Source organism: Aquarana catesbeiana, linkage group LG02 (genome assembly GCF_042186555.1).
Source record: "Aquarana catesbeiana isolate 2022-GZ linkage group LG02, ASM4218655v1, whole genome shotgun sequence".
Lineage (NCBI taxonomy): Eukaryota > Metazoa > Chordata > Amphibia > Anura > Ranidae > Aquarana > Aquarana catesbeiana.
This window is the reverse complement of record NC_133325.1, coordinates 194,793,966-194,819,940: the sequence shown is the minus strand read 5'-3', so window position 1 is coordinate 194,819,940 and position 25,975 is coordinate 194,793,966. Positions and strand designations below refer to the sequence as shown.

The following is a 25,975-nucleotide window of genomic DNA, read 5'->3' as shown; positions in this document are numbered from 1 at the left end:
TTCCTTTCCAAATGGGAGGCAGACCTAGGCATCCAATTCAATGACTCTCAGAAGGAGAAGATCCTTCATTTTGCCCAAAAGTCCTCCATAGCCACTAGAGTTCAGGAGACCTGTTACAAGATCTTGACCAGATGGTACAGATTGCCTACCATTCTACACCGGTTTTTCCCTTAGGTCCCCAGCTTATGTTAGCGGTGTGGAAATGCTGAGGGAATGATGCTGTACATCTTCTGGGATTGTCCCAAGCTTGAGCCCTTTTGGCGCAAGGTGATCTGCACGATCAAACACCTGACAAATGTTGATCTAGAGGGGAACCCTGTGGATTGCCTGCTTCATCTTTCAAAGAGACCGATTAAGAAATACAAGGCCTCCCTTACAACCCAGTTGCTCAATGTGGCCAAGGCATGCATCCCCCTCTGTTGGAGATCAGAGAACCCACCTTCCATATCCCTGTAGTTTGCTAAAATGTACTGAGAGATATGGAGGATCTCACCGCTACCTTGCACAACTGGGAGGAGACCTTCCGTGAGACCTGGAGACCCTGGCACCATTTTGTATATACAGATGCCTATCTTCAGGAGGTGGTGCAATCAGACTGACCTTCTGAAACTAGTCCTATTTCTATTTCTCTTGCTTCCCTTCCTTTTGTACTTGGGGGACGTCTGATCCGCGAACCCCCTTCTTTTCTGGTAACCACCCTTTCCACGTATCCTTGGCTCAGTAATGGGCTATATCATACGGACATGGTGCGATCCTTGCTTGCATCACACTCCCCTCATGGTCCCATTCCCAGGCTAAGCGGACCATCGGGTTGCCATGTCTCCTGATATATTGTAAAAGTTCTATTTTATTTTATTTCACATTATTTTTGTATGTGGATTTGCTATTAATGATTCTATGTTTTGGGTCTCCCATTACCTGTTGGTCTCCTCAGCTCTGCATACGGATAATTACCTCCAAAACCATAACGTTTTCTCCTGACCACCCGTAAGGTGCAGAGCTGGGCTTGTTGTAATGTAACTTTGGCTGTGTGACCCCCTTTTTTGCCACTTGATTCTGTTATCTGTTACTAGTGCATACCTTGAGTGTTTAATGCAGATGTCTTTGAAAAATAAAAGAATTACAAAAAAAGTATAATTTCTTCAGTGTTGTCACATGAAAAGATATAATAAAATATTTGCAAACATGTGAGGACTGTAATCAGTTTTGTGAGATACTGTAAATGTGTATACAATTCTAAGAACAAATTGACTCAATTTCATCAGTTACAAAGGTTCATGTGCCTTTGCAATGTAGCGTTTGTGGCATGTGCCACATTAACTATGCTGATAGGCTTGTTTGAAGTTTATCTGTGACATCCATGCCATAGAAATAGAAACTCGTGCAGGGTCTGAACCTAATTAACAAAGGGATTGCGGCTTTTTTCAGTATAGAAAACTGCAGATCCTCACCAGGTCTGACCTTGTACAAGAAAAACCAGTACAGCCGTTATCCTCCCTTCTGCATTCAGCTAAGTGGAGGAGCAGGAATGGGCAGAGGGATCAGATCAAGCCGCTGTACTTTTCTATTCTGTGTCCAACCCAAACACAGCATAGAACAGGGAGCAGATACTCCTAATTAACAAAGGAGCTTGCACCCCTTTTTGTTAATTAGTAGCTGCATCTGCTCTATTTTTTAAGTTGAGAAGAGTGGCACAAGCATTGTGCTTGTGCCACTTTGTTAATTACCCTCCACTATGTCTAAACCCCTCAGCACTTTACAGGAGTATATCTGATAGTCTACATCAGACAGTTGTCTGTAGGCGATCTTTAATGACAGTTGGTATGTGTATAGACTGCTTTAGACAAAGAAAAAATGGTCAAGGTCAAGAAAATTCTACACTTCATTTTCCTTGATAAAATTACAGTAGGATGGAGGTCCCTTAGTTACGTGAGGATGAAGAACGTGTACCCACAGTGATACATATTGTAGAAGGCAGAGTTTCAGTGGGAGTCCCAGCACTTGCATCAGATTGCTTCTATACTGCATCATATGGTGGCCCTAATGAAAGGTGACTATTTTAATGGATGATCCCATGCTGGGTGCTAGAATGCAATGCTTACATTCCAGTGCCAGCAGCCACTGCTACTTTCCATTACAAGAAGAACAAGGAAACTTTGTACAGCGACTATCCGCACACACACATTTTGCTCATTGTTTCAGTAGCCAAGTTTGTAAACAAGTCTTGAATATGAGGGGGCACAAGTAATGTATTTATTTTTTCAAAAAAACATAGTATTTAAATTTGTTTAATTATATTGGTATTTATGTCCCTGTAAAGGACTTTCCTTCAAATTTGCCTCTTGATACACAGGACTGTTTAGAGTTTTGATTCTAATCGTGTCACCTGGCACAGTACCATATCTTGTTATGTGCAAAGGACTTAAAGGGTGAACTTGACCAACAAAGGAAAGTTGTCTTGTACTTTAAAGTGAACCTGTGCCTGAACTATGCAAACTAAAATAAAAATATTTGCACATTCTGAACAAGCAATAAAAGCACTGCAGAAGAAGCATCTGATCACTGTTGTAGCTGTGCTCATTATAAAGAAAAAAATCTTCAAAGTCCACAACAAAGGCACAGAAATCTCAAATTCTTTTTTCTTTATTTTCTATTGCTGCAGAATCTTGGCAGCATGCCTGCTTTAAAATGAAAACACACAGTAGGTGCTTCTAATGCCGCGTACACACGACCGGACTTTACGGCATATTTTGCCCGGTGGACTTTTCAACGGACTTTCCGAATGAACAGACTTGCCTACACACAGTCAACCAAAGTCCGACGGATTTGTACGTGATGACGTACGACCGGACTAAAACAAGGAAGTTCATAGCCAGTAGCCAATAGCTGCCCTAGCGTCGGTTTTTGTCCGTCGGACTAGCATACAGACGAGAGGACTTTTCGACCGGACTCGAGTCCGTCGGATAGATTTGAAACATGTTTCAAATCTAAGTCTGTCAAACTTTTGAGAAAACAAAGTCCGCTAGAGCCCACACACGATCGAAGTGTCCAACGAAATCCAGTACGCCGGACCAGGTATGCCGTAAAGTCCGATCGTGTGTACGCGGCATTACACTGAGTACAGAGTTTTTTGATCTTTGATCTTGTGATCTTTGAAGATATCTCTCTCCCCCATTCTCTTCACTGTCTGTACCACTGGTTTCAGCTACCAGATGGAGCCTTACCATCTTCAGTATAGGACTGTGGTGTCACAAGGTGTGAGGATAATCATCGTTCTCTAAATGTCATTAAGACAAATGAGCTGGTTGTGGATTTGAGAAGGAGGAAGGCACCGGTGACCCACACAAGGTGTGAGGATAATCATCGTTATCTAAATGTCATAGAGACAAATGAGCTGGTTGTGGATTTGAGAAGGAGGAAGGCACCGGTGACCCCCTTTTTCATCCGTGGAGTTTGTGTGGATGTAGTAGGGAGGTAAAGTATCTGGGGTAGCACATAGATAATAAACTGGACTGGAGTAAGAACACTGAGCCACCCCCTTTTTTTGAGGAGATTTTTTAATATCTACCGGATGAAGCTAAAGATGATTTATGACTCTGTGGTGGCCAGTTCTCTCCAGTATGCAATGGCATGCTGGGGAAACAGGCTTAGGGTAGCTGATACCAACAGACTCAATACATTGATTCACAAGGCCAGTGATGTTGTTGGTTTGGAGTTGGAGTCTTTAACAACAGTGTCAGAGAAGAGGATGTTGTCCACATTCAATTTTGGACAACTCCTCTCATCCCCTCCACAATGCAGTCTGAGCAGTACTTTCAGTGACAGATTGTTACAACCACAATATACCACAGAGCAATACAGGAAATCATTTTTGCCTATGGCCATCAAATTATATAATAATTTGTGAGTGCTGGATGTGAGGACTTTTAATCTGGTTTATGAGCCATATTTGTATGTAATTTTTATATTATGGTAATATAAAGCTAATATGCATAATTCATTTTAGGATAATGTTTAGAGAAAGTGGTGGAATTTTTGTTTTGCATTATGGTGGTTTGTGTTTCAGTTATTTTTTAATCAGTGTTAGTTCTTCTTTATAGTGTTTTGATAAGATGGTATGATTTATTACAGTATAGTATTAATTTAGTTTTAGTTTTATTGATTAATATTAACTTGCTGTTAATGGTAATTTTATTCCTTGTTGTCTTGTTTCCATTCAATATTGTGGTTTTGTGTCTTTGTTGAATTACTGTATCTTAATCATTTCCCTTGGGATTAATAAAGTATTCTGAATCTGAATTTGAGAATAAATTCCTTCACATTACAACAGAGGTGAGAGAGAGCGTGTTTTTTAGTTTTTACTGCTTGTGAAGAATATGTAAATTAGTTCAGGTCTATAGGCTGGGCACAGGTGTACTGTAAACCTATTATAATTATTTAGGAAGCTACAGCTCTTTTTAGAAAGCAAAGTTTTGGGTTAAAGTTTAGCTACAAAAAAAAGGGCATTACCTTCCATCATGCTGTAGTACGGCTTCTAAGAATGGAAGAGCTGGGAAGAAAGGGTGGCCATAGTTGGGCACTCTTGATGAGTGCTCTGTCAGTTCTATTAACCCCTGTTGCACTGGAATCATATGGCGATGGGTGGGAGGGGCATTGAAGGAGAAAAATTTCACCCAAGCTAGGAGATGGCAGTACGAGGAAAAAAAAATCAAATTGATGGTAAATAATGTACCTTGTGCTTATTTTTTTAACTAAACCTTAGAGCTACACGATTTTGGATAAAATGAGAATCACAATTATTTTGCTTAGAATAAAGATCACTTATTCCCTTACAATTCTCGGCGTAACAACATTTTTCACATACAAAAAAATTGGGCTAACTTTACTGTTTAGTTTTTTTTTTAATTCATTGAAGTGTATTTTTTCCCAAAAAAATAGCTTTTGAAAACTGCTGCGCAAGTACAGTGTGGCATACAATATTGCAAAAAATATTGCCATTTTATTCTCTGGGGTCTCTGCTAAAAAAAAAAAAATATATGTATATATATCTATATATAGATATATAGATATATATATATATATCCTGTTTCCCTGAAAATAAGACCTAGCGTGATGGCTGCAATATAAGCCCTACCCCCCGAATAAGTCCTAGTTAAAGTCCTTGTAGGTCTTATTTTCAGGGTAGGGCTTATATTGCAGCCATCACCGACAATCACGCTTGGTCTTTTTTTCGGGGAAACAGGGTGTATATATATATATATATATATATATATATATATATATATATATATATATATATATATTATGTTTGGGGGTTCTAGGTAATTTTCCAGCAAAAAAATACTGATTTTAACTTGTAAGCAACACGTGTCAGAAAAAGGCTTCGTCTTTAGGTGGTTAACCACTTTAAGACCAGCCTCGTTTTGGATTTTAGGTGTTTACATGTTTAAAACAGGTTTTTCTGCTAGAAAAATTACTTAGAACCCCCAAACATTATATATGGTTTTTCTTCTAACACCCTAGAGAATACAATGGCGGTCATTGCAATACTTTTTTTTGCACCGTATTTGCGCAGCGGTCTTATAAGCGCACTTTTTTTGGAAAAAATTCACTTTTTTGAATAAAAAAATAAAACAACAGTAAAGTTATCCCAATTTTTTTTTATATTGTGAAATATAATGTTACGCCAAGTAAATTGATACCCAACATGTCATGCTTGAAAATTGCGCCCGCTCGTGGAATAGCGTCAAACTTTTACCCTCAAAAATCTCCATAGGCGACGTTTAAAAAATTCTACAGGTTGCATATTTTGCGCTACAGAGGAGGTCTAGGGCTAGAATTATTGCTCTCGCTCTACCGGTCGCGGCGATACCTCACATGTGTGGTTTGACCACAGTTTTCATATGCGGGCGCTACTCGCATATGCGTTCGCTTCTGCGCGCGAGCTCGTCGGAACAGGGGGGGGGTTTTAAAAATTTTTTTTTTTATTATTTATTTTACAATATTTTATTTATTTTTACACTGTTTAAAAAAAAAAAAAAAATTGTATCACTTTTATTTCTATTACAAGGAATGTAAACATCCCTTGTAATAGAAAAAAGCATGGCAGGACCTCTTAAATATGAGATCTGGGGTCAAAAAGACCTCAGATCTCATATTTACACTAAAATGCAATAAAAAAAAAAAAAAAGTCATTTAGAAAAATGACATTTGAAAAAATATGCCTTTAAGAGGCGTGGACGGAAGTGACGTTTTGACGTCGCTTCCGCCCAGCAGTGTCATGGAGATGAGTGAGCGCCATCTTGGCCTCACTCGTCTCCAGACACACAACGGCACAGGACGCGATCGCCTCCGCCGCTACCGACGGCTCCGGTAAGTGGCGGAGGGCACCGGATCGCGGCGGGAGGGGGGGGCCCTCTCCCGCCACCGATAAAAGTGATCTCGCGGCGAATCCGCCGCAGGGACCACTTTTATCTGAAAGCCGGCCGCCGCACGAAAAGCCAAGTTATACAATTTTTCTTTTTATGTCGGCACTGAGCAGTGTTGTGGTAAACTTTGCCGGCTGCCTTTTTTTTGACAGCTCTGAGCAGAGAACAGCTCTACACTTGTTCCATAAATCATGGAAATGCCGTATTAAGATCGTGAGGGAGGTTGAATCGAGATCTTTTTTAATGATTAATCGTGCACCTCTACTAAACTTGGGCTTTACAGTCAACCCGTGCTAAGATCATACACACTAACATGTTCACTTTTTCTTGACACTTTATAACATTCATCATGTGTCAGCCCTCTAATGTAGGCACACAAACCACGTATTTCTAAGCTGTTAGAAACTGACTGAAACTGACTTTGAGTCTCCCCTGTGATCTTTGAGAATGAATTACTTTGTCTTATGCCTCGTACACACGGTCGGATTTTCCGATGGAAAATGTGTGATAGGACCTTGTTGTCGGAAATTCCGACCATGTGTAGGCTCCATCACACATTTTCCATTGGATTTTCCGACACACAAAGTTTGAGAGCAGGCTATAAAATTTTCCGACAACAAAATCCGTTGTCGGAATTTCCGATCGTGTGTACACAAATCCGACGCACAAAGTGCCACGCATGCTCAGAATAAATAAAGAGATGAAAGCTATTGGCTACTGCCCCGTTTATAGTCCCGACGTACGTGTTTTACGTCACCGCGTTCAGAATGATCGGATTTTCCAACAACTTTGTGTGACCATGTGTATGGAATCTGCATAATAATTGTCCACACTTTTCATGCAAAAAGCAGTTTTCACATTTCACTTGAGTGCCTGTCACTTTTCTTTTTAATAAATTGCACATTTATATCTTGTAGGTTTGTATTAAAGGAAAAATACATATATTCAAATATCTAAGTATACAGGCTTGTCAGATTGAAAAAACGGGTGAATTTTATCTTCATTCCATTGAAAGACCAATTCTGCAGCAACATGTTGAGGAAAGGTGAGCCTGCATGCGTGGGTGCAATTGTATTGCTATGGTTTGCCTATGAATATTTACAATAAAACAAAATATTTGTACTCTACAAGAGTGCCAACGAGGAATGATAAGCATGTTCTGTGTATGTTGTATATGCAAAACTTAGGGCAGTTTCACTTAAATATGTATGTTTGTGGAATGGGCCCAGGATTTTTGTTTTGCACACAGTTTACTTTTTTTCTTTTTTTTTTTTTATACGCATTCCATAATGGAGTGCATATAGAACTCCATTGAAATTGTTGGTGGGGGGCCACACCTGTCCAAAAGGTTGAGTCCTGTATTTAGTTTTCCACATCTACTATACATCTTATTTCAGGATAAAGAAATGAAAATCTGATTCATGAAGTTTCATATAAAGTGCGGACTTCAAATCTTTTGTTTTAGTTGTCAAAAGTAAGACCACTTTGTTCTCCAGGCCTAGTGATGGTAATGCATTGCTGTGGTGGTAGAGCAGAGGTGATAAGCCCACTGCTGTGCATTACCAGTGGCAAATAACAGTGTAATGTTAAGAGTATGTGCATCTTGGCCTAGTATACTGTATTCAGAGTCTAGCACTGGTAGTAGACATGACTAAAGTAGAGAACCATACAATGCAAGTGGTCCTGCCACTAGGTCCATCCATTACTAACGAATCCTGAGCCTTTTAACATAATGACCAAAATGTAAGGTCATAATTGTTAATGTGATATGAAACCATATGAAGCAAATACTTACTGTGTAATCATAATGCTTGGGGAAAGCATTATGAAATTCATCATTTACTATGGAGAGACTATGGGGTTGATTTACTAAAACTGCATAGAAACCAATCAGCTTCCAGGTTTTTTTGTCAAAGCTTAATTAAACAAGCTGAAGTTAGAAGCGGATTGGCTACCATGCACAGCTGCACCAGATTCTGAGTACAATCACCGTTGCTTTGAGCTTTACTTTAATGGTGTGCTTTCTCTATCTGAGCCCTCACAAAGACCAGTGCACAGAAAGACGAAAATATAGATTGCTGCATACTGGACCTTTGCTTTAATTGTGAAACCAAGTGTAACATCATACATTTTTACCCAAAATCTATTTAAAATAAGCTATATACAGAAGTACACATGAATGTTCCTGAGATTTACAACCACAACAAGGCAGACATTTTCTTTTGAGTCTCAGTAAATAATTAAGACGATGAATGACGACATATGTTTACTCATCAGCAACTAAAAGGGCAATAATAATAAATTGTAATTTAAACTGCCGCTGACTTCATAGTAAAAGTCATGTTCACAAGATATAATTAATATGAAACTGATGTGCAAAAAGCTGTCAGTTTCCCATGGGACTGATTGTAGGAAGATGGACTAGGAAGGAACATTGTAGTCATTTAGACTTGATTGCTTTTTGCTTTGGCTAGTTGCTGTAGACAACAGATTCATATCAAATAGTCATGAAGTCATGACTTGCTTCTCTGGAAATTCTGCATATTCTCAAACTGTAATCTTGTGTTTCATATTAATCTACTGCGTTATTAATACAACCCTTTTATAAATACACATCTAGCATCGAAGACATATTCCCAATAAAGAAAGACTCAGACTCCGGTGTGGGCAGTGACAGCGGCGAGAAGCGTTTATCAGCCTTAGAGGTACCTGTCAGGTTTCTTCTTTTTTTTACTGCTATTAATTGCAACATTTCAACATGTTATGGTGTTTGAGACTGTTCTTTGATCAAATATTCTTACATATACTCTAGATTGTCCAACTATATGGGTCATTGCAAACATTTTAGAAGATGACTATAGTAGTAAACTAAACTACATTTAAATGGAACTCCATGCTGGACTATAAAAAAATTGCTCTCCCCCTCGCATATATGGAGAATATAATTTATAATTGCATATGACCCTCCATTCTCAACAGTCAAAGGGTTCCGTTCTCTTCTCTCCAGTGCTGGAATGCTGGTGTACCCTCTATGTCATCATGTACAATGAAGGACCACAGGTGGCCACTGGTCTTACATGGCAAGAAGGGTGGCAACATGGTGAACAAGAAGAAGAAATGCTTTGGAAGAGTACTAGTCCAGGGAGGAAGACTGCCGGGGACTGTGAATTAGGGAAAGTAATCTTGTGTATTAGATTCCCCCTAGACTAAAAGAGAATTATATTCTGCCTATGCTGGGGTGGGGGGACACAACACTTTACGATATTTTTAGCCAGCACTGAGTTCCACTTTAAAGTGGATGTAAACCCAATGTCATCCTTTCTAAACTACTGCAATAGGGGCTATCTATAAGGATATACATGCCTCCTGCATGTATCCTTACCTGTCAAATGTCTCCCCTCTGTCTGTTATTAGACCCGAAAAACTGCCGATTCTGTGGGTGGGTCTGTTATCTGGAGCTCGGTGGGTGGAGTCGTGATGTCAGTAGACTCCCCGCCCACCTCTACACTCCCCTTGTCAATATGCATTTTCTCCTGTGTATTTCTAACACTGAACTTCTGCTATGATCTCTAACATCCAGTGAGAAGACAGGAAAGTAACCACATGACTTCAGCATGCCAAATCATGGTGAGGTGTGGAACAGCCAATCCTTGCAGAGCTGCTGAAGAAAGGAGTGGGGGAGGGAATTTAAAAATACTGCATGTCTTAGGCTAGTGCACGAGATGTAAATCACCTGTCACTCACAGCAAGGGGGAGGATTTGACAAAGTTTTTCTCAGTTTGTCAAGTTTTATCTCACTGAACAATAAAAGAGGATTGCTCAGAGATGGATTAACTCTTTGTGGCAAGACTGGGCTCAAATGATAGCAAATCTTATACTCTACAGTATGATATATATATAAAAAAAAAATGTTTTTCAGGTTTACATCCACTTTAATGTTCTGTTTAAATGAGTTTCACCTTGTACCACATTTCTGTATACAGTATGTACAATGAGAGTTACTTGACAAAGTCTTTGGTGCTCAATACAGAGTTTATAGTAAACAGTTAATTTTGCTGTTTAATTAATTAATGCTAATTAAGACAATGAAGCCTACAGAGGCCAACACCAGCCAGCATTAGCTAACTACTGGTTAGCCACACCTTTCCTTTTGGCAGATTCCAGGTTATTAATGTAGTTTATAGGCATGCAGGCAACTGACATGGCACCTTAATAGTTTGGACACCCCATTTAACTGCTACAAGTTGCCAATAGGATCAGTTATGAATATAATCTCACGCTGTTCGCAAGCCCAAGCATGATCCCACCAGAAACTAATATTTTAGGTGTGGTAAATTAAGGTCAATTAAAGTGGAAGTATAGGCTAATATAAGCCTGCTTAAATATGCTGCCTCCCCTCTCCTCATACTTATGTTGAATTCTGCTTATAAAAGACAGCAGTGAAAATACCTTTTTTTTTCATTCAACTTGGGTGCAGTCAGGTGATTCAGAAGCAGCGGCTTCCCTGTGTTAGTGAGTGGCTGCCCCATGAGATGAGAGGAAGCAACGAAAACGGAGGGGCAGTGGAAGCCAGTGGGTGACATCGTAGCTCTGTGAATTCAACCTCATGGTTAAGCGCTCCCTGACACAGGAGATTCACTGCTTCTGGATCATGTGACCATACCTAAGGTGAATAAAAAACAAAGGTATTTAGACTGTTTTCTTTTACAAAAGGTATGCATCATAGGTAGGAGGATGGGGAGAGGCAGCATTTTTAAGGAGATTTAGGGTCCATTCACACCAGGTGCAATGGAACTGTGTTGGGCGGCTATTCCAGTACAGTCCCACTGGTGGGTTCACACCACTGCATTGCGGTGGTGCGTGGGCCATGCACACTCAAAAAGTACTGCCCGCATGCTCCAAAATCAGCACATCAACACTGCACTGGTCCAGCCGGATTGCACTGCAGACCAGCTGCTGCATTGTAAAGCAGCGGCTGGTGTGAATTGACTCTTACATAAGCCTTTACTTCCAGTTTAAGGGCACTGTCACACTGGTTCACTTCAAAACTGCCAGTAAAAGGCCTATGCGTTAATGGAGCGTTTTTGCAGCGTTTATGATGCAGTTTTTAACCACTTGACCACTGGGCACTTAAACCCCCTTCCTAACCAGACCAATTTTCAGCTTTTGGTGCTCTCACATTTTGAATGACAATTACTCAGTCATGCAACACTGTACCCATATGAAATTTTTGTCCTTTTTTTCACACAAATAGAGCTTTATTTTGGTGGTATTTAATCACCACTGGGTTCTTTATTTTTTGCGCTATAAAAGAAAAAAGACCGAAAATTCTGTAAAAAAATAAATTTTTCTTCATTTCTGTTATAACATTTTGCAAATTAGTAATTTTTCTTCATATATTTTGGCCAAAATTTATACCGCTACATATCTTTGGTAAAAATAACCCAAATCGGTGGATATTATTTGGTCTTTGTAAAAGTTATAGCGTCCACAAGCTATGGTGCGAATATCTGAAAATTGATCACACCTGAAGTACTGACGGCCTATCTAATTTCTTGAGACCCTAACATGCCAGAAAAGTACAAATACCCCCCAAATGACCCCTTTTTGGAAAGAAGACATTCCAAGGTATTTAGAAAGATGCATGGTGAGTTTTTTGAAGTTGTCATTTTTTCCCACAATTCTTTGCAAATCAAGTTTTTTTTTTTTTTACTTTTTTTTTTTTCACAAAATTGTCATATTAGCAGGTTATTTCTTACACTCCACATATGCATACCACAAATTACACCCCAAAACACATTCTGCTATTACTCCCGAGTACGACGATACCACATGTGTGAGACTTTTACACAGCGTGGCCACATACAGAGGCCCAACATGCAGGGGAGCACCTTCAGGCATTCTGGAGTGCCCAGGCCAATTCTGACATTTCTCTCCTACATGTAAAAATCATCATTTATTAGCTAGAAAATTACATAGAACCCCAAAACATTATATATGTTTTTTTTAGCAAAGACCCTAGAGAATACAATGGCGGTCGTTGCAACTTTTTATCTCACACGGTATTTGCGCAGCAATTTTTTTAACGCTTTTTTTTGGAAAAAAAAACTGTTTTGTGCTTTACAAAAACCAAAACAGTAAATTTAGCCCAATGTTTTTGCATAATGTGAAAGATGAAGTTACGCCGAGTAAATAGATACCCAACATGTCACCTTTCAAAATTGCACGCGCTTGTGGAATGGCGCCAAACTTTGCTACTCAAAAATCCCCATAGGCGACGCTTTAAAATTTTTTACTGGTTACATGTTTTGAGTTACAGAGGAGGTCTAGGGCCAAAATTTTTGCGCTCGCTCTACCGATCGCAGTGATACCTCACATGTGTGGTTTGAACACCGTTTTCATATGTGGGCGGGACTTATATATGCGTTCGCTTCTGCATGCAAGCACACAGGGACAGGGGTGCTTTAAAATTTTTTTTTTTTTTTTTTTATTGTTCATTTTACTTTATTTATTTTTGTTTGATGCTTTTTTACAAAAAAAAAAATTTTGACCACTTTTATTCCTGTTACAAGGAATGTAAACATCCCTTGTAATTGGAATATGGCATGGCAGGTCCTCTTTACAATGAGATATGGGGTCAATAAGACCCCACATCTCACCTCTAGGCTTGGAAGCCTGAAATAAAAAAAAAAAAAAAAAAAAAAACGATCCTGGCTTCGATCGTAGCGGTGAGTCGGTAGAAGCAGCGGAGTGCGGCGGGAGGGGGGACATCCCCTCTCGCCTCCCGTAAGAACGATCAAGCAGTGGAACAGCCGCTATGATCGTTCTTATGGTGTAGGGAATCGCCGGCTGAAAAAGCTGATATCTGAATGATGCCTGTAGCTGCAGGCTTTATTCAGATATCCCCGCACAAAGTCAAGGACGTTGTATGACAGTCGGCGGGCGGGAAGTGGTTAAAACGTATTTTTTTTTTTTTTTAACACAAAGTTGTCCATTTATACAATATTTCTAACACATAGCATGTACACAAAGCAAAAATGACACCCCAAAATAGATTCTCCTGCTCCTCCTGAGTACGGCGATACCACATGTGTGAGACTTCCACAGCCTGGCCACATACAGAGGCCGAGTACAGCCGAGCGTGGCTCAGCATGGCAGGGTATGGCTGGGTATGGCGGGGTATTGCAGAGTATGGCGGGGTATTGCAGAGTATGGCGGGGTATTGCAGAGTATGGCGGGGTATTGCAGAGTATGGGGGGTATTGCAGAGTATGGGGGGTATTGCAGAGTATGGGGGGTATTGCAGAGTACAACGGGGTATTGCAGAGTACTGCAGGGTATTGCAGAGTATTGCGGGGTATTGCGGGGTATTGCAGTGTACTGCGGGGTATTGCAGAGTATTGCGGGGTATTGCAGAGTATTGCGGGGTATTGCAGTGTACTGCGGGGTATTGCAGAGTACTGCGGGGTATTGCAGAGTATTGTGGGGTATTGCAGAGTATGGCAGGGTATTGCAGAGTACTGCGGGGTATTGCAGAGTATTGCGGGGTATTGCAGTGTACTGCGGGGTATTGCAGAGTACTGCGGGGTATTGCAGAGTACTGCGGGGTATTGCAGAGTATTGCGGGGTATTGCAGAGTACTGCGGGGTATTGCAGAGTACTGCGGGGTATTGCAGAGTATTGTGGGGTATTGCAGAGTATGGCAGGGTATTGCAGAGTACTGCGGGGTATTGCAGAGTATTGCGGGGTATTGCAGAGTATTGCGGGGTATTGCAGAGTATTGCAGAGTATTGCGGGGTATTGCAGAGTACTGTGGGGTATTGCAGAGTATTGTGGGGTATTGCAGAGTAATGTGGGGGTATTGCAGAGCAATGTGGGGGTATTGCAGAGTAATGTGGGGGTATTGCAGAGTAATGTGGGGGTATTGCAGAGTAATATTGGGGTATTGCAGAGTAAGGTGGGGCATAGCAGAGTATTGCAGAGTAGTGGGGATGGCTGAGCATGGATGGATGGATGGCTGGATGTCTCTGTGCAGTGCTGTGGGCACTACACAACCAGCCCACAGCGCTGCAGCCATCCATTCATCTCCCTCTCCTCCACAGTGTACCGATCGGTACACAGGAGGGGAGGAGAGGAACCGGCGTCATCAGACGCCGCCGGTCTGTTTACATGTGATCGCGCCGTCATTTGACGGCTCGATCACATGGTAAATGGCCGCGATCAGCGGCCATTTACCGGGATCCGTGATGCGCCGGGTCCTGAGGACCCGGCGGTCACGGATGTGTTCGGGTGCACGCCTCAGGGGGCGCGCGAGAGGGGAATTCTGAGAGGACGTCATATGACGTCCTCCCAGAGTTAAGCAACCGCCCTGCAGCCGTCATTCGGCTATGGGCCGGTTGTTAAGTGGTTAAAGGACAAGCGACTCAAAAACTGCACCAAAGTGCAGTGAATGAGGGTGTTCTTGAGGCACTTTTGATTCGGTTCCCATTCATTTCAATGGGGTGGAGCCGTATTGGTGCTGTTTTTTTAGCTCCCCAAACCTGCTCCAAAGATGCTGCAAGCAGGATTTTTTTCACCACAACAGAAGCGCACCGCCGCAGTGTGAAAACATTAATTGATTTTTAACCACTTCACGCAAATCGCTGTACCAGTACTTCAGCTAGCTGCCATAACCCCAGTATTTTCGGGAATGATGTGCATTTCTCTTTAGGATAAAAATGGTTTCCGCGGCGAACTCGCCGCAAGATCACTTTTATCGGCGGTGGGAGAGGTGTCCTCCCGCCGCGCTCCAGTCGTCTCCCCTGCTTACCGGGCACGCTGGTAGAGGCAGAGAAAATCGCGTCCTCTCCCATGATTGGCTGGCTGGCGACTGAGGGGAAGATAGCCACTGCTCGGCTCCATAGCATGGGAGGGCGGAAGTGACGTCAAACTTCACTTCCGCCCATAGCTCTTAAAGGAGAATATTTTTTTTTATTATTGCATTTTAGTGTAAATATGAGATCTGAGGTCTTTTTGACCCCAGATCTTATATTTAAGAGGTCCTGTCATGCATTCCTTGTAATAGGAATAAAACTGTGTCAAAATAAAGTAAAAGTAAAATAAATAAGAAAAAAAAATGTTTTTTTTAAAGCCCCCCGTCCTGTAGAGGTTGCGCGCAGAAGCGGACGCATACGTGAGTAGCGCCCGCATATGAAAATGGTGTTCAAACCACACATGTGAGGTATCGCCATGATCGTTAGAGCGAGAGCAATAATTCTAGCCCTAGACCTCCCTCCTGTAACTCAAAACGTGCAACCTGTAGAATTTTTTAAACATCGCCTATAAAGATTTTTAAGGGTAAATGTTTGTCGCCATTCCACTAGCAGGCACAATTTTGAAGCGTGACATATTGGGTATAAATTTACTCGGTGTAACATTATCTTTCACGATATTAAAAAAAATAAAAAATCAGGCTAACTTTACTTTTTTGTTATTTTTTAATTCAAAAATGTGTATTTTTTCCAAAAAAAAGTGCGCTTGTAAGACCGGTGCGTAAATGCTGTGTGACAGAAAGTGTCGCATTGCCATTTTACTCTATAGGGTGTTAGAACATTTTTTTTTTATAATGTTTGGGGGTCCTAAGCAATTTTCTAGCAAAAAAAAAAATGATTGTAACTTGTAAACAACAAGTGTAAAAAAGAGGCTCGGGGCTGAAGTAGTTAAAGGGAAGCATTTTTCTTGAGCTTTTCAGACGCTTTTTTAAAAGCAAAAGTGTTTGAAAAACTCAGTGTGTAAGAGCCCTAAGTTTTCTACATTCTTATGCCTCTAAGGGAACTTTCACACTGGTTCACTTCAAAACTGCCAGTAAATGGTGCATTTTTGCTGTGCTTTTGAAGCATTTGCGGTGCATTTTTTAAAGCACATGTGACTTAAAAACTGCACTAAAATCGCTTAGCGGGGGTATTTTTGAGGTGTTTTTGATGCGGTTACCATTTATTTCAATGGGGAGGAGTGTTTTCGTTGTGTTTTTCATGCTCCGCAATGGAAATGCACCGCCGCAGTGTGAACACATTCATTGATTTTAAAGTAAGCACTTTTCTTGAGCTTTTCAGATGCTTTTTTTCTTGAGCTTTTCAGACACAAAAGCGCTTGAAAAACTCCTTCGTGTGAAAGGGCCCTAAATTACCTACATTCCTATGCCTCAAAGGGCACTTTTACACTGGTTCACTTCAAAACTGCCAGTAAATAGTGCTTTTGCAGCATTTGAAGTGCATTTTTTGTTCTATCTTAACAACTGCACCAAAAATGCTTGGGGGCGTTTTTGATGCACTTTCCATTCAGTTCAATGGGGGTCAGCGTTTTTGGTGCGTCTTTTTTAACTCCCCAAATATGCCCAAAAAATAATGCAAGCAGGATTTTTTACACCGCAACGGAAGCACACCGGCCTAATGTGAACACATTTATTTTTTATTATTGAATTCTATTACAGGTACTTATATAGCGCCGTCAATTTACGCAAAGCTTTACATATATATTATACATTCACATCAGTCCCTGCCCTCAAGGAGTTTACAATCTAAGGTCCCTAATTCACATATAAGGGCCAATTTACACAGAAGCCAATTAGCCTACAAGCATGTCTTTGGAGTGTGGAAGGAAACTGGAGTACCCGGAGGAAACCCACGCAGGCACAGGGAGAACATGCAAACTTCAGGCAGGTTGAACACATTCATAGATTTTAAAGGGAAGCATTTTTCTTGAGCTTTTCAGGCGCTTTTTTTAACACAAAAGCACTTAAAAAAACTCCTCAGTGTGAAAACAGCCTTAGGGTGTCAAGTTGTGAGTTTTACTTGAGTTATACTCGAGTTTCAAAAGTCTTCCTACTTTTCCTTAACCCCTTAACACCGACGTTATGCAAATATGCGGCCTTCTGCTTCAAGGGGTTGTACAGCTGCAGGCATCACCCCAGTACTGTTTTTTTAGAGCCGACGGTCGGCTTGCTTGTAATGACAACCGATGCGGCTAATCAGCCGCTCGGCTGTTATTACAAGCATGAGGAAGGGACGTCCTCCCCCCACCTTTCGCTTCTCGCCCAGGCTCTCCTGTCCCACCGGGAGACCCAAGCGACCAGCCGGCACGTCCGCCAGCTGACTGGAGACCCGAACCAAGCCGGAATCGGCTTTGATTGGATTTAATAACTCGGAATCAATGTCATGACATCACTTCCGGTATACTGCAACCTTAAAGACACCAGATTTTAAAAAAGGACAGTATTCAAAACTGCAAAACTTGCCATTTTGAATGCTTTTAAGTGCAAAGAAGGGATTTGGGGTCTTATAGAGGGATTACCTGTTTACATTCCTTGTGACAGCAAATAAATAAGAAAAAAAATTAATTAAATCGCCCCATCCCTCTGTGCTCATGCGCAGAAGCAAACTCACATGTAAGTCGTGCCCGCAAATGTGAATGTACCACTGCGATTGTTAGAGTGAGAGCAATAATTATAGCACTAGACCCCCTCTGTAACTCTAAACTGGTAACATTTAAAAAATTTTAAAGCAAGTCAACAAGTCAAACAAGTGTCAGAAAAGGGGTTAATAATTAACGCAAACAATTTTGAAGTTGAAGTGTTTATTTTATTGACACATTGAAGTGTTTATTTTATACTATAGAGAATACACAACAGGTGTCAATACTGTTTTTAAACAAATATTTTCCAAAAAGATGAAATGGAAAAGCTGTTTAATCAATATATTACCTAGACAGATAAACAATAGAGGATTAAAAATTAAGTTGAGCAGCAATCATCCCTACTCACTAGCAAAAATGACCTGGTAAACCTGTCTTATTTATAATAAAAATAGAGACACCTGTCTTATTTATAATAAAAATAAAGACATCAAATGCCTGTGTGTCATGCATTCCCAAATCTATGTCAGTTCTAACATTGTGACATAAACACCAGCAAATAAATTGTAGGAAGATGCCAACCCATTTCCTCTATACTGCAAACACATAGAAGGCAGAAACCACCATGCTTGACACCAACATAGAAACATGCAAAACATGCAAACTAGAGCAGTGGTGGTCAACTTGAAAATTCTAGAGCAAGATTTCTCAAGCAGGGTTCCATGGAACCCGAAGGTTCCTCAAAATCTTGCTAGGGGTTCCTTGAGCAATGAACAAGTTCTGCCTCTCAGGTAAGTTCCCACTAACACCATTGATCTTTTTAGCGATCTATAAGGGGGTAATTCTTTCCGATGACAACAAGCATAAGGAACATTCTTCCCACTGACCATCGCACTAATGTATCTTGAGTTGTAGCTATAGAAATTTTTTAGCAGGGGTTCTGTGAGACCGTAAAATTATTTTAAGGGTTCCTCTTTGTTCACTGGTGTCAGTGGCAGTAATAGTATCTCCCAGCATTGGTGTCAGTGGTTGCAATAATAACCCAAAACATTGGTGTTAGTGGAGGAAAAACAAATCTCCACCATGTGTTAGTGGACGCAATAACAACCTTTATTATGTATTAATGGCAATAATATACAGTATAACATGCACAGACTTGTGTAGATCAAGTGAAAAAAACTATGTACAGTGCCGTACGCTATACAATTTGATTGTACACTCTCCTTTAGACCTACTATTCACCATGTGGTACTTGTCTGCTTTAATACTAATTTAATGGATTGTTTAGGTTTATCTTCATATTACATTGTTTTGATAAAGCTAAGGGAGACTGTACAGAGATAGTACAATCAGATTGTATAGTATATAGTCACCTTAACGCCCAGCTCACACTAGTGCGATGCGAGAACCTTGCGAATCCAGTGCGGGTTCCCATGTCGTACCTGAATCACACAATGGTTCACATTGAGATCTGCGAATCACTGCGGGTGTCAATGTAATGTTAATGACCCCCCCAGATCAGTTCGCAGATTGCAGTACAAACTGTGAAATGGTGCAGGAATCGGATTGCATAGGTGTGAACACCCATGCGATATGATTCCAGTGCAGACCAAAAAAAGGGTCCTGCATCATTTTGGTGCGAATGCGATGCAATTTCAGCCATACAGTTTGTATGGCTGAAATTGCATCACACAGACATCGCATGTGATCTGCACAGCAATGTGGTGCAACTCACATGCAATGTCTGGCACCACGCTAGGGCCTTAGACTGGTGTAGACTGTGTTCAGTCTATTGTAAAAAATGTTCTGCTCTAGTTCTCAATCACTATTTGGACCATTGCATTAAATGTTTCTCCGACCCTTAAGCCTCTTCATTGGGAATTTTTTTTTTTTTACACTTTTTTACAATTTGTCCATTCTTGATGAACTCACACTTCCCCATCCTAGTTGGTTAAAAATGGAAAAACAGCTGCAGGAAACCACTAAACATATTTCACCTGTGGAATAAGCTTGTTGGCTAAGCTAAAACAAGAAAGCAATTTTAACACTCTGCAAGGAAACATCTGGATAAAAGAGCACATTGCCAAGCCACAGGCTTAGAAATAAAGTCCACTGCTCTTATGCTACTGCAAGAGCAGTTAAACATGATTATTTTGATTACTTAAGTGAAAGCATTCTACAAAGTTATTGGGCCTATCAGTAATTTCTACTTTCTAATTCTGTAGCGTGAACCAAAATGCAGCTCTTTAAAATTTGAAGCTATATATTTTTTAAATCATTTAATTTTGTAAAAATTGAGCAGAAAGTCTGAACAGGGTTGCATACTGTATCTACTGTGCCATGTAGTTAGAGGCCATTTACGTGTGCCATTGCACTTAATGGTATCATTTCAGCAATTTTGAAAGAGTGTAATAACTTGGGCATTCTCCCCATTTGCCTATCTTTTACTTCACATTAACTTTAATACTAAAGTGATATACAGTTGTTTTGAGCAAGGTTCAACATTTTATATCCATTTACTATTTGTTTTTTAGCCTTGTGATGAAGATTCAGCCAGCCCCAGTGTGCCAATGTCAGATATATTGGAAGAAGAAAATCTTGTCAAAGAAGAGTTAGATCAGCAATTTCATAATTTAATGAAAGGTGGGGAATATATAAGAATTTGGAATCTCTCTCTTTTTTCTTTTTTTTTTTTATAATAATGAGAACACATAAAAAGCTTCACTTTTAGGTACCTGACCTTTTCTTTCTACTGAGACTTCACTTTCTTGAGCCATGAAACATGGCTCATCTTAAAAATGAAAACCACCTTGACAAATCAACATCAATAAAGGAAGCCATTGTGTTTTGGACAAAGATGTATGTATGCAGTACTTCTGCAATCTTAAAAATCGAATCACAACTCAGATGTGTAGCCAACAAAACAACAAGGCCCCAGTGCCAAATGTAAAGCAGCCCCTTTTTTGTCTGATGGCCATAAGTCCTTGGAAATGAACTCCTCCTAAAACTATCAAAAGTATACCTTTTAATGAGATCAAAGGAAAAAAAAATTAATGCAGGAGGTGAAAGCAAGTACCAATGTTAACTTCAGCTCTGAAAGTACACTGTCACCTCCCTGAGGTGACAATGAAGGGCTGATCTGACTAATATGAAGGCTTAAAACATTGCAGTGAAGGTTGATATGAAGGCTCAGAACATTGCGGTGAAGGATACAGCGAGGCAGAGCTCTAACCTATGAGCTCAGAGCAGCCATTACCATTCTGAACCATTTTAGTACATACATAGTCAAGGAAAGAGTTTGAAAACCCTATTGCCACTTCAGTTTAGATTTTTGGAGGTACACAGAGGTGAAACTAATCATCTCAATGACAATAATAAATATTATAATTAATTGATGTTGTTGGGCTCCTCGTACTGGTTACACAAAATTGATCAGCTATCTAATTTTATTAGTTTTCCACACTATATCATTATTTTAAATACCACATAGCATATTATGAGGGAAACCTCCAAATGTTTCTCATTCTTTTTTAATACTTTTCTCATCCTTCTTTTCTGCTTAGTTGAATGTCATGAGGATTATATCCTAAATTCTGCCGACGAGTCAGAAAAATCAATGTGCCAATATAAAGCGGATACAGATGCCAGCTGCACAAAGTTTATGAGCTACAGCCAGGTATTGTATATTGCACCTGTGTAGCAGGAAATTGTCTGGTACAAATCACTTAAGAGATAAAGTAATGTTTCACAGGATCCATGTGCTGTCAATTATTAATTTGAATCAATGACGTGTTAATATTATCTGTGGTCAGCCATAGAAAATTTAAATTGGGAAGAGTATTTAGAGGGCTATAGAAAGAAAGTATACTGTTGAAACCTTGAAATATCAGGTTATACAGTACATATACATGAGAGAGAAAGACATATATAATTCACTGCTGGATATACTGCTAACATATTCAAATGTTTGATCAACTTTAGTTTCATGATTCATTTGAGATATAGGTTTTTTAATTATGAATCCAAATGGGAGTCACAAGCTTAATTTAAATTTAATGATGACCCTGTTGCTTCATGCAATTTAATCGGGACCAAAATGCCTCATGACCTCTATTGCCATCTTTAATGTAATTTGTTTTAAGCGAACATGTCGGAATTCTGTCTTTGCTCTGACTTCAATCCCAACCACGGAGCTCCTTTCCTTTAGTATCAAAACTTTGTATCTACTACTTCAGAAAAGATGCCAATATGTCCTCCTACAGTGCTCTGCACTGCCCCCCCCTTCTTGGCTGACAGAGGCCATGACAATACCCCTTCTGGGCAAACAGTTATCAATCTCGTAGCTTAAGATGTTGAATTTGGAACCCAAAATCAACTGTGGATTCAGTACACAGATCTATTGATCGTTTTCAGCAGTGACTGAACTAAGAAGCACTCGGTATAAATGACAAAACCCTCTGTTAACCATGCTGTCCTGGTAAATGTATTACGGGCTTAAGGTGTTCAAGCGGCATCTAAGGCTTCCGTTTATAATTGATAATGCTCTTTGCTGGATCCTGCAGTTAGCTAGAGCACTCTGGTTACCTCGTGAGCTACATTTATTGACTAGAATTAATAGCCCTGACATCAAGATGGAGGTGGTTATGGATTCTATTCAAAGACTACTAATTGTTAGATCCAAAAAAATGCTGGTAATGGATCACTTGGACTTTTTAGGCACTTAGACACATAAACATATATAAAACAATCACAATTTTATTTGGTATCTATTAAAAATATTTTCCATAAACAGATCATAAAAGAGTACACAGTCATATAATTCAGCACCCTATAGGTTAGGATAGTGATACCCCCGAAAAAGTATGATCTATGCTACAGCTATACATATGTGATAAGTGGGGGGTTCGACAATAATTAGGACATAATACGGTGATTACTGTTTCTCCACAGCACCACCCTGTGGAGAGATGTGTGATTTTCGATGTTACTAGATGATCTATATGTTCACTTAAAACGTGATATTGTTGACCTCCTCTGCACTGATAGGCAATGTTTTGGCAGCTATTTTATGAAGCCCATAGATCAGTGATGGCGATCCTTGGCACCCAGATGTTTTGGAACTACATTTCCCATGATGCTCATCCACTGTCCACTCTCCAGTGTAATTGAGCATCATGGGAAATGTAGTTCCAAAATACCTGGGGTGCCAAGGTTCGCTATCACTGTCATAGATGGTCTGGCATACCTTTATATGGGTCTCAAAACATGGTGAATATAACTAAAGTCAGTTTTCAGCAGCTATCTGTGGCTACTGTATTATGTGATATTACCCTATGGTAGCTCTGCTGGTATGGTGATTTGCAGGACTATACACTGGATTATATGACTGTTTAAGGGAACGAGTATCTGTGGAATTAAAAAAACATTGCACGCTTATTATTACCCAGATTAACCACAATGTTATGACCACCCGTCGGGGCATGGACTCCACTAGACCTCTGAAGGTATGCTGTGGTATCTGGTACCAAGATATCAGTAGCAGATCCTTTAAGCCCTGTAAGTAGCCTGCATGGATCAGACTTGCTTTTCCAGCACATCCCATAGATGTTTGATTGGACTGAGATCTGGAGAATTTGAAGGCCAAGTCAACACATCAAACTCGTTGTTTTCCACAAACAATTTTTTAATTCATTAAACCTTGCCACCTTTTTCCATTGCTCTGTGGTCTAGTTCTGATGCTCATGTATCTGATGTAGGTGCTTTTGGCTGTGAACATGGGTCACATGGGCACAATGATCAGTTTGCAGCCACACAGCCCCATACACAACAAACTGCAATGCACGGTGTGTTCTAACACCTTTCTATTGGATAAGTCACCCCACCTTTCTTTGCATAGAGGTACTTACCTACCATTTTTATACACGTATTTGGTTTAACAAGGTAGCGCCAATCACCCCATTTTTTACCTCTATTCACTGTAAGTTCCCTCGGGAACCCAATAGGGGGGGCTGCAACCCGTTATCATCCTGAGCGCGGAGTTTACTATAAATTTATTACCTTTCTATTGGAACTGGCATGAACTTTTTAGTAATTTGAGCTACAGTAGCTCTTCTATTGGATCAGACCCTACAGGCTAACTTTTGCTCCCTATGTGCAGCGATGACCCTTGGCTGCCCATGACCCTGTTTGCCGGTTTTCCTTCTTCGGACCCACTTTTGGTAGGTTTTAACCACTGCAGACAGGGAACATCCCACAAGAGCTACAGATTTTGGACCCAGTCATCTAGCTATTACAATTTGGCCCTTGTCAAAGTCGCTCAACTCTATGCTTGCCCATTTTTTCTGCTTTCAATACATCAAGTGACAACATGTTCACTTGCTGCCTAATATTTTCCACACACATTCAGGTGCTATTGTTACAAGATATTCAATGTTATTCACTTTACCTGTTAGTGGTCATACTGTTATGGCTGATCAGTGTATATAGTTAGTGGGTAAATGATGTGGACCTTTTAATTGCACTGTAATTTATATACGGTGACTGGCCAGATAATATCCACTGTGGCTCACAAGATAAACCTTTTGTTTTAAAATTATTTATAGTATAGAATGTATACAGTGTAGATGTTCCTTATTTACTATTAAAAAGTGATTTTTAAAGGCTTTAAAATAACCAATATTTCATACTTGCCTGCTCTGTGCAATTGTTTTTCACAGAGCAGCCTCAATCCTCCTCTTCTCGGGTCCCTCGCCAGCACTCCTGGCTCTTCCCTCCCGCCCAGTGCCCCCAGAGCAAGCAGATTGCAATGGGGGGCATCCAGGAATGCTCGATCACAAGCTGCGGCTCTGCTTGTCCATTCACACACACAGCTGCATCTTAGCACCGCCCCTCTCTCTCCTCATTGGCTCACTGGTTGGGATTGACAGCAACCAATTAGGAGGGAGCGACCCCAAAGAGCTGAGGCTCTTGTGTACATCGCTGAATCGAGATAGGGCTCAGGTAAGTTTTAGGAGGGGCTAGGAGGAAGCTGCACAGAGAAGGTTTTTTACCTTCAAGCATAGACTGCATGAAGGTAAAAATCCTCAAGTCTTTATAACCACTTTAATTTGTTCACTAATTTACCTTGCAATCTTTTAAATTTTTGAGTGTGAGTTCCATCTGATCCTAAGTACCGTATATACTTGAGTATAAGTCGTTCTGAGTATAAGTCGAGGCCCTAATTTACCACAAAAAAATGGGAAAAACTTATTGACCCGAGTATAAGACGAGGGTGAGAAATGCACAGCTACTGTAAGTGGAAAAGAGGGTCAACAATGCCCATTTGCAGCCTCACTGTGCCCATTTGCATGCCTCACTGTGCCCATTTGCAGCCATAGGTCCCCCGAACTTCAAACTCGATAGTTAAGGGTTCCTAGATGCCCCCTAGCTGCAGCCAAAATTTGGGGTCTCTGGACCCAAAGGGTCCCAAAATGACATTGCTGCAGATGGACACAGTTGACCGAATTTGGGGCCCCGTATCTTGGGCCCACTTAGTGCTAAGAACCCCAAATTTGGTGTGCAAACCCAGTGGAACTAGAACCATAAAATATCCAAAGCTGGGGTTTCTAGCACCAAGTGGCCCCGAGATACAGGGCCCCAAAAATCGGTTCAGAAAATGTCAAGCACTTTTCTGCAGCAGAGAATGACATTTTCCGAACCAATTTTGGGGCCCCGTATCTCGGGGCCACATAGTGCTAGGAACTCCATCTTTGGATATGTTGTGGTACCAGTTCCACTGGGTTTGCACACCAAATTTGGGGTTCCTAGCACCAAGTGGCCCTGAGATACGGGGCCCCAAACTCGGTTCGGAAAATGAAATTTTTTGCTGCAGAAAAGTGCTTGACTCGAGTATAAGTCGAGGTGGACACTTTCAGCACAAAAAAATGTGCTGAAAAACTCGACTTATACTTGAGTATATACGGTATCTATTTAGCTCCTTGTTTTACAATCTCCTCCATAAAAGTTCTGCCCAATTTCCTAAAGGAAAAAAAAAACTTGCATGCGTTAATAGCATGTTACTATATCCATTTGAAAATGGATATAGTAACATGCTATTAATGCATGCACATAGTTGTAAATTGGATATACTGTAAAAGCAAAATGTGTGGATTTAAATGCTGT

The 25,975-nt window shown here is 40.5% G+C and overlaps 1 protein-coding gene across 7 annotated transcripts in view; it reads left to right on the top strand.

The window, feature by feature from the left end:
• Nucleotides 1-25,975, top strand: part of LRCH1 (leucine rich repeats and calponin homology domain containing 1) — a 377,798-nt gene that overhangs the window by 187,623 nt on the left and 164,200 nt on the right. For all 7 annotated transcript variants that reach the window (XM_073614132.1, XM_073614135.1, XM_073614129.1 and 4 more), the window contains exons 6-9: nt 7,346-7,473; nt 9,049-9,133; nt 20,350-20,458; nt 21,379-21,491. In XM_073614132.1, coding sequence (XP_073470233.1) covers nt 7,346-7,473; nt 9,049-9,133; nt 20,350-20,458; nt 21,379-21,491 — 435 coding nt within the window. The remainder of the gene's footprint in view (nt 1-7,345; nt 7,474-9,048; nt 9,134-20,349; nt 20,459-21,378; nt 21,492-25,975) is intronic.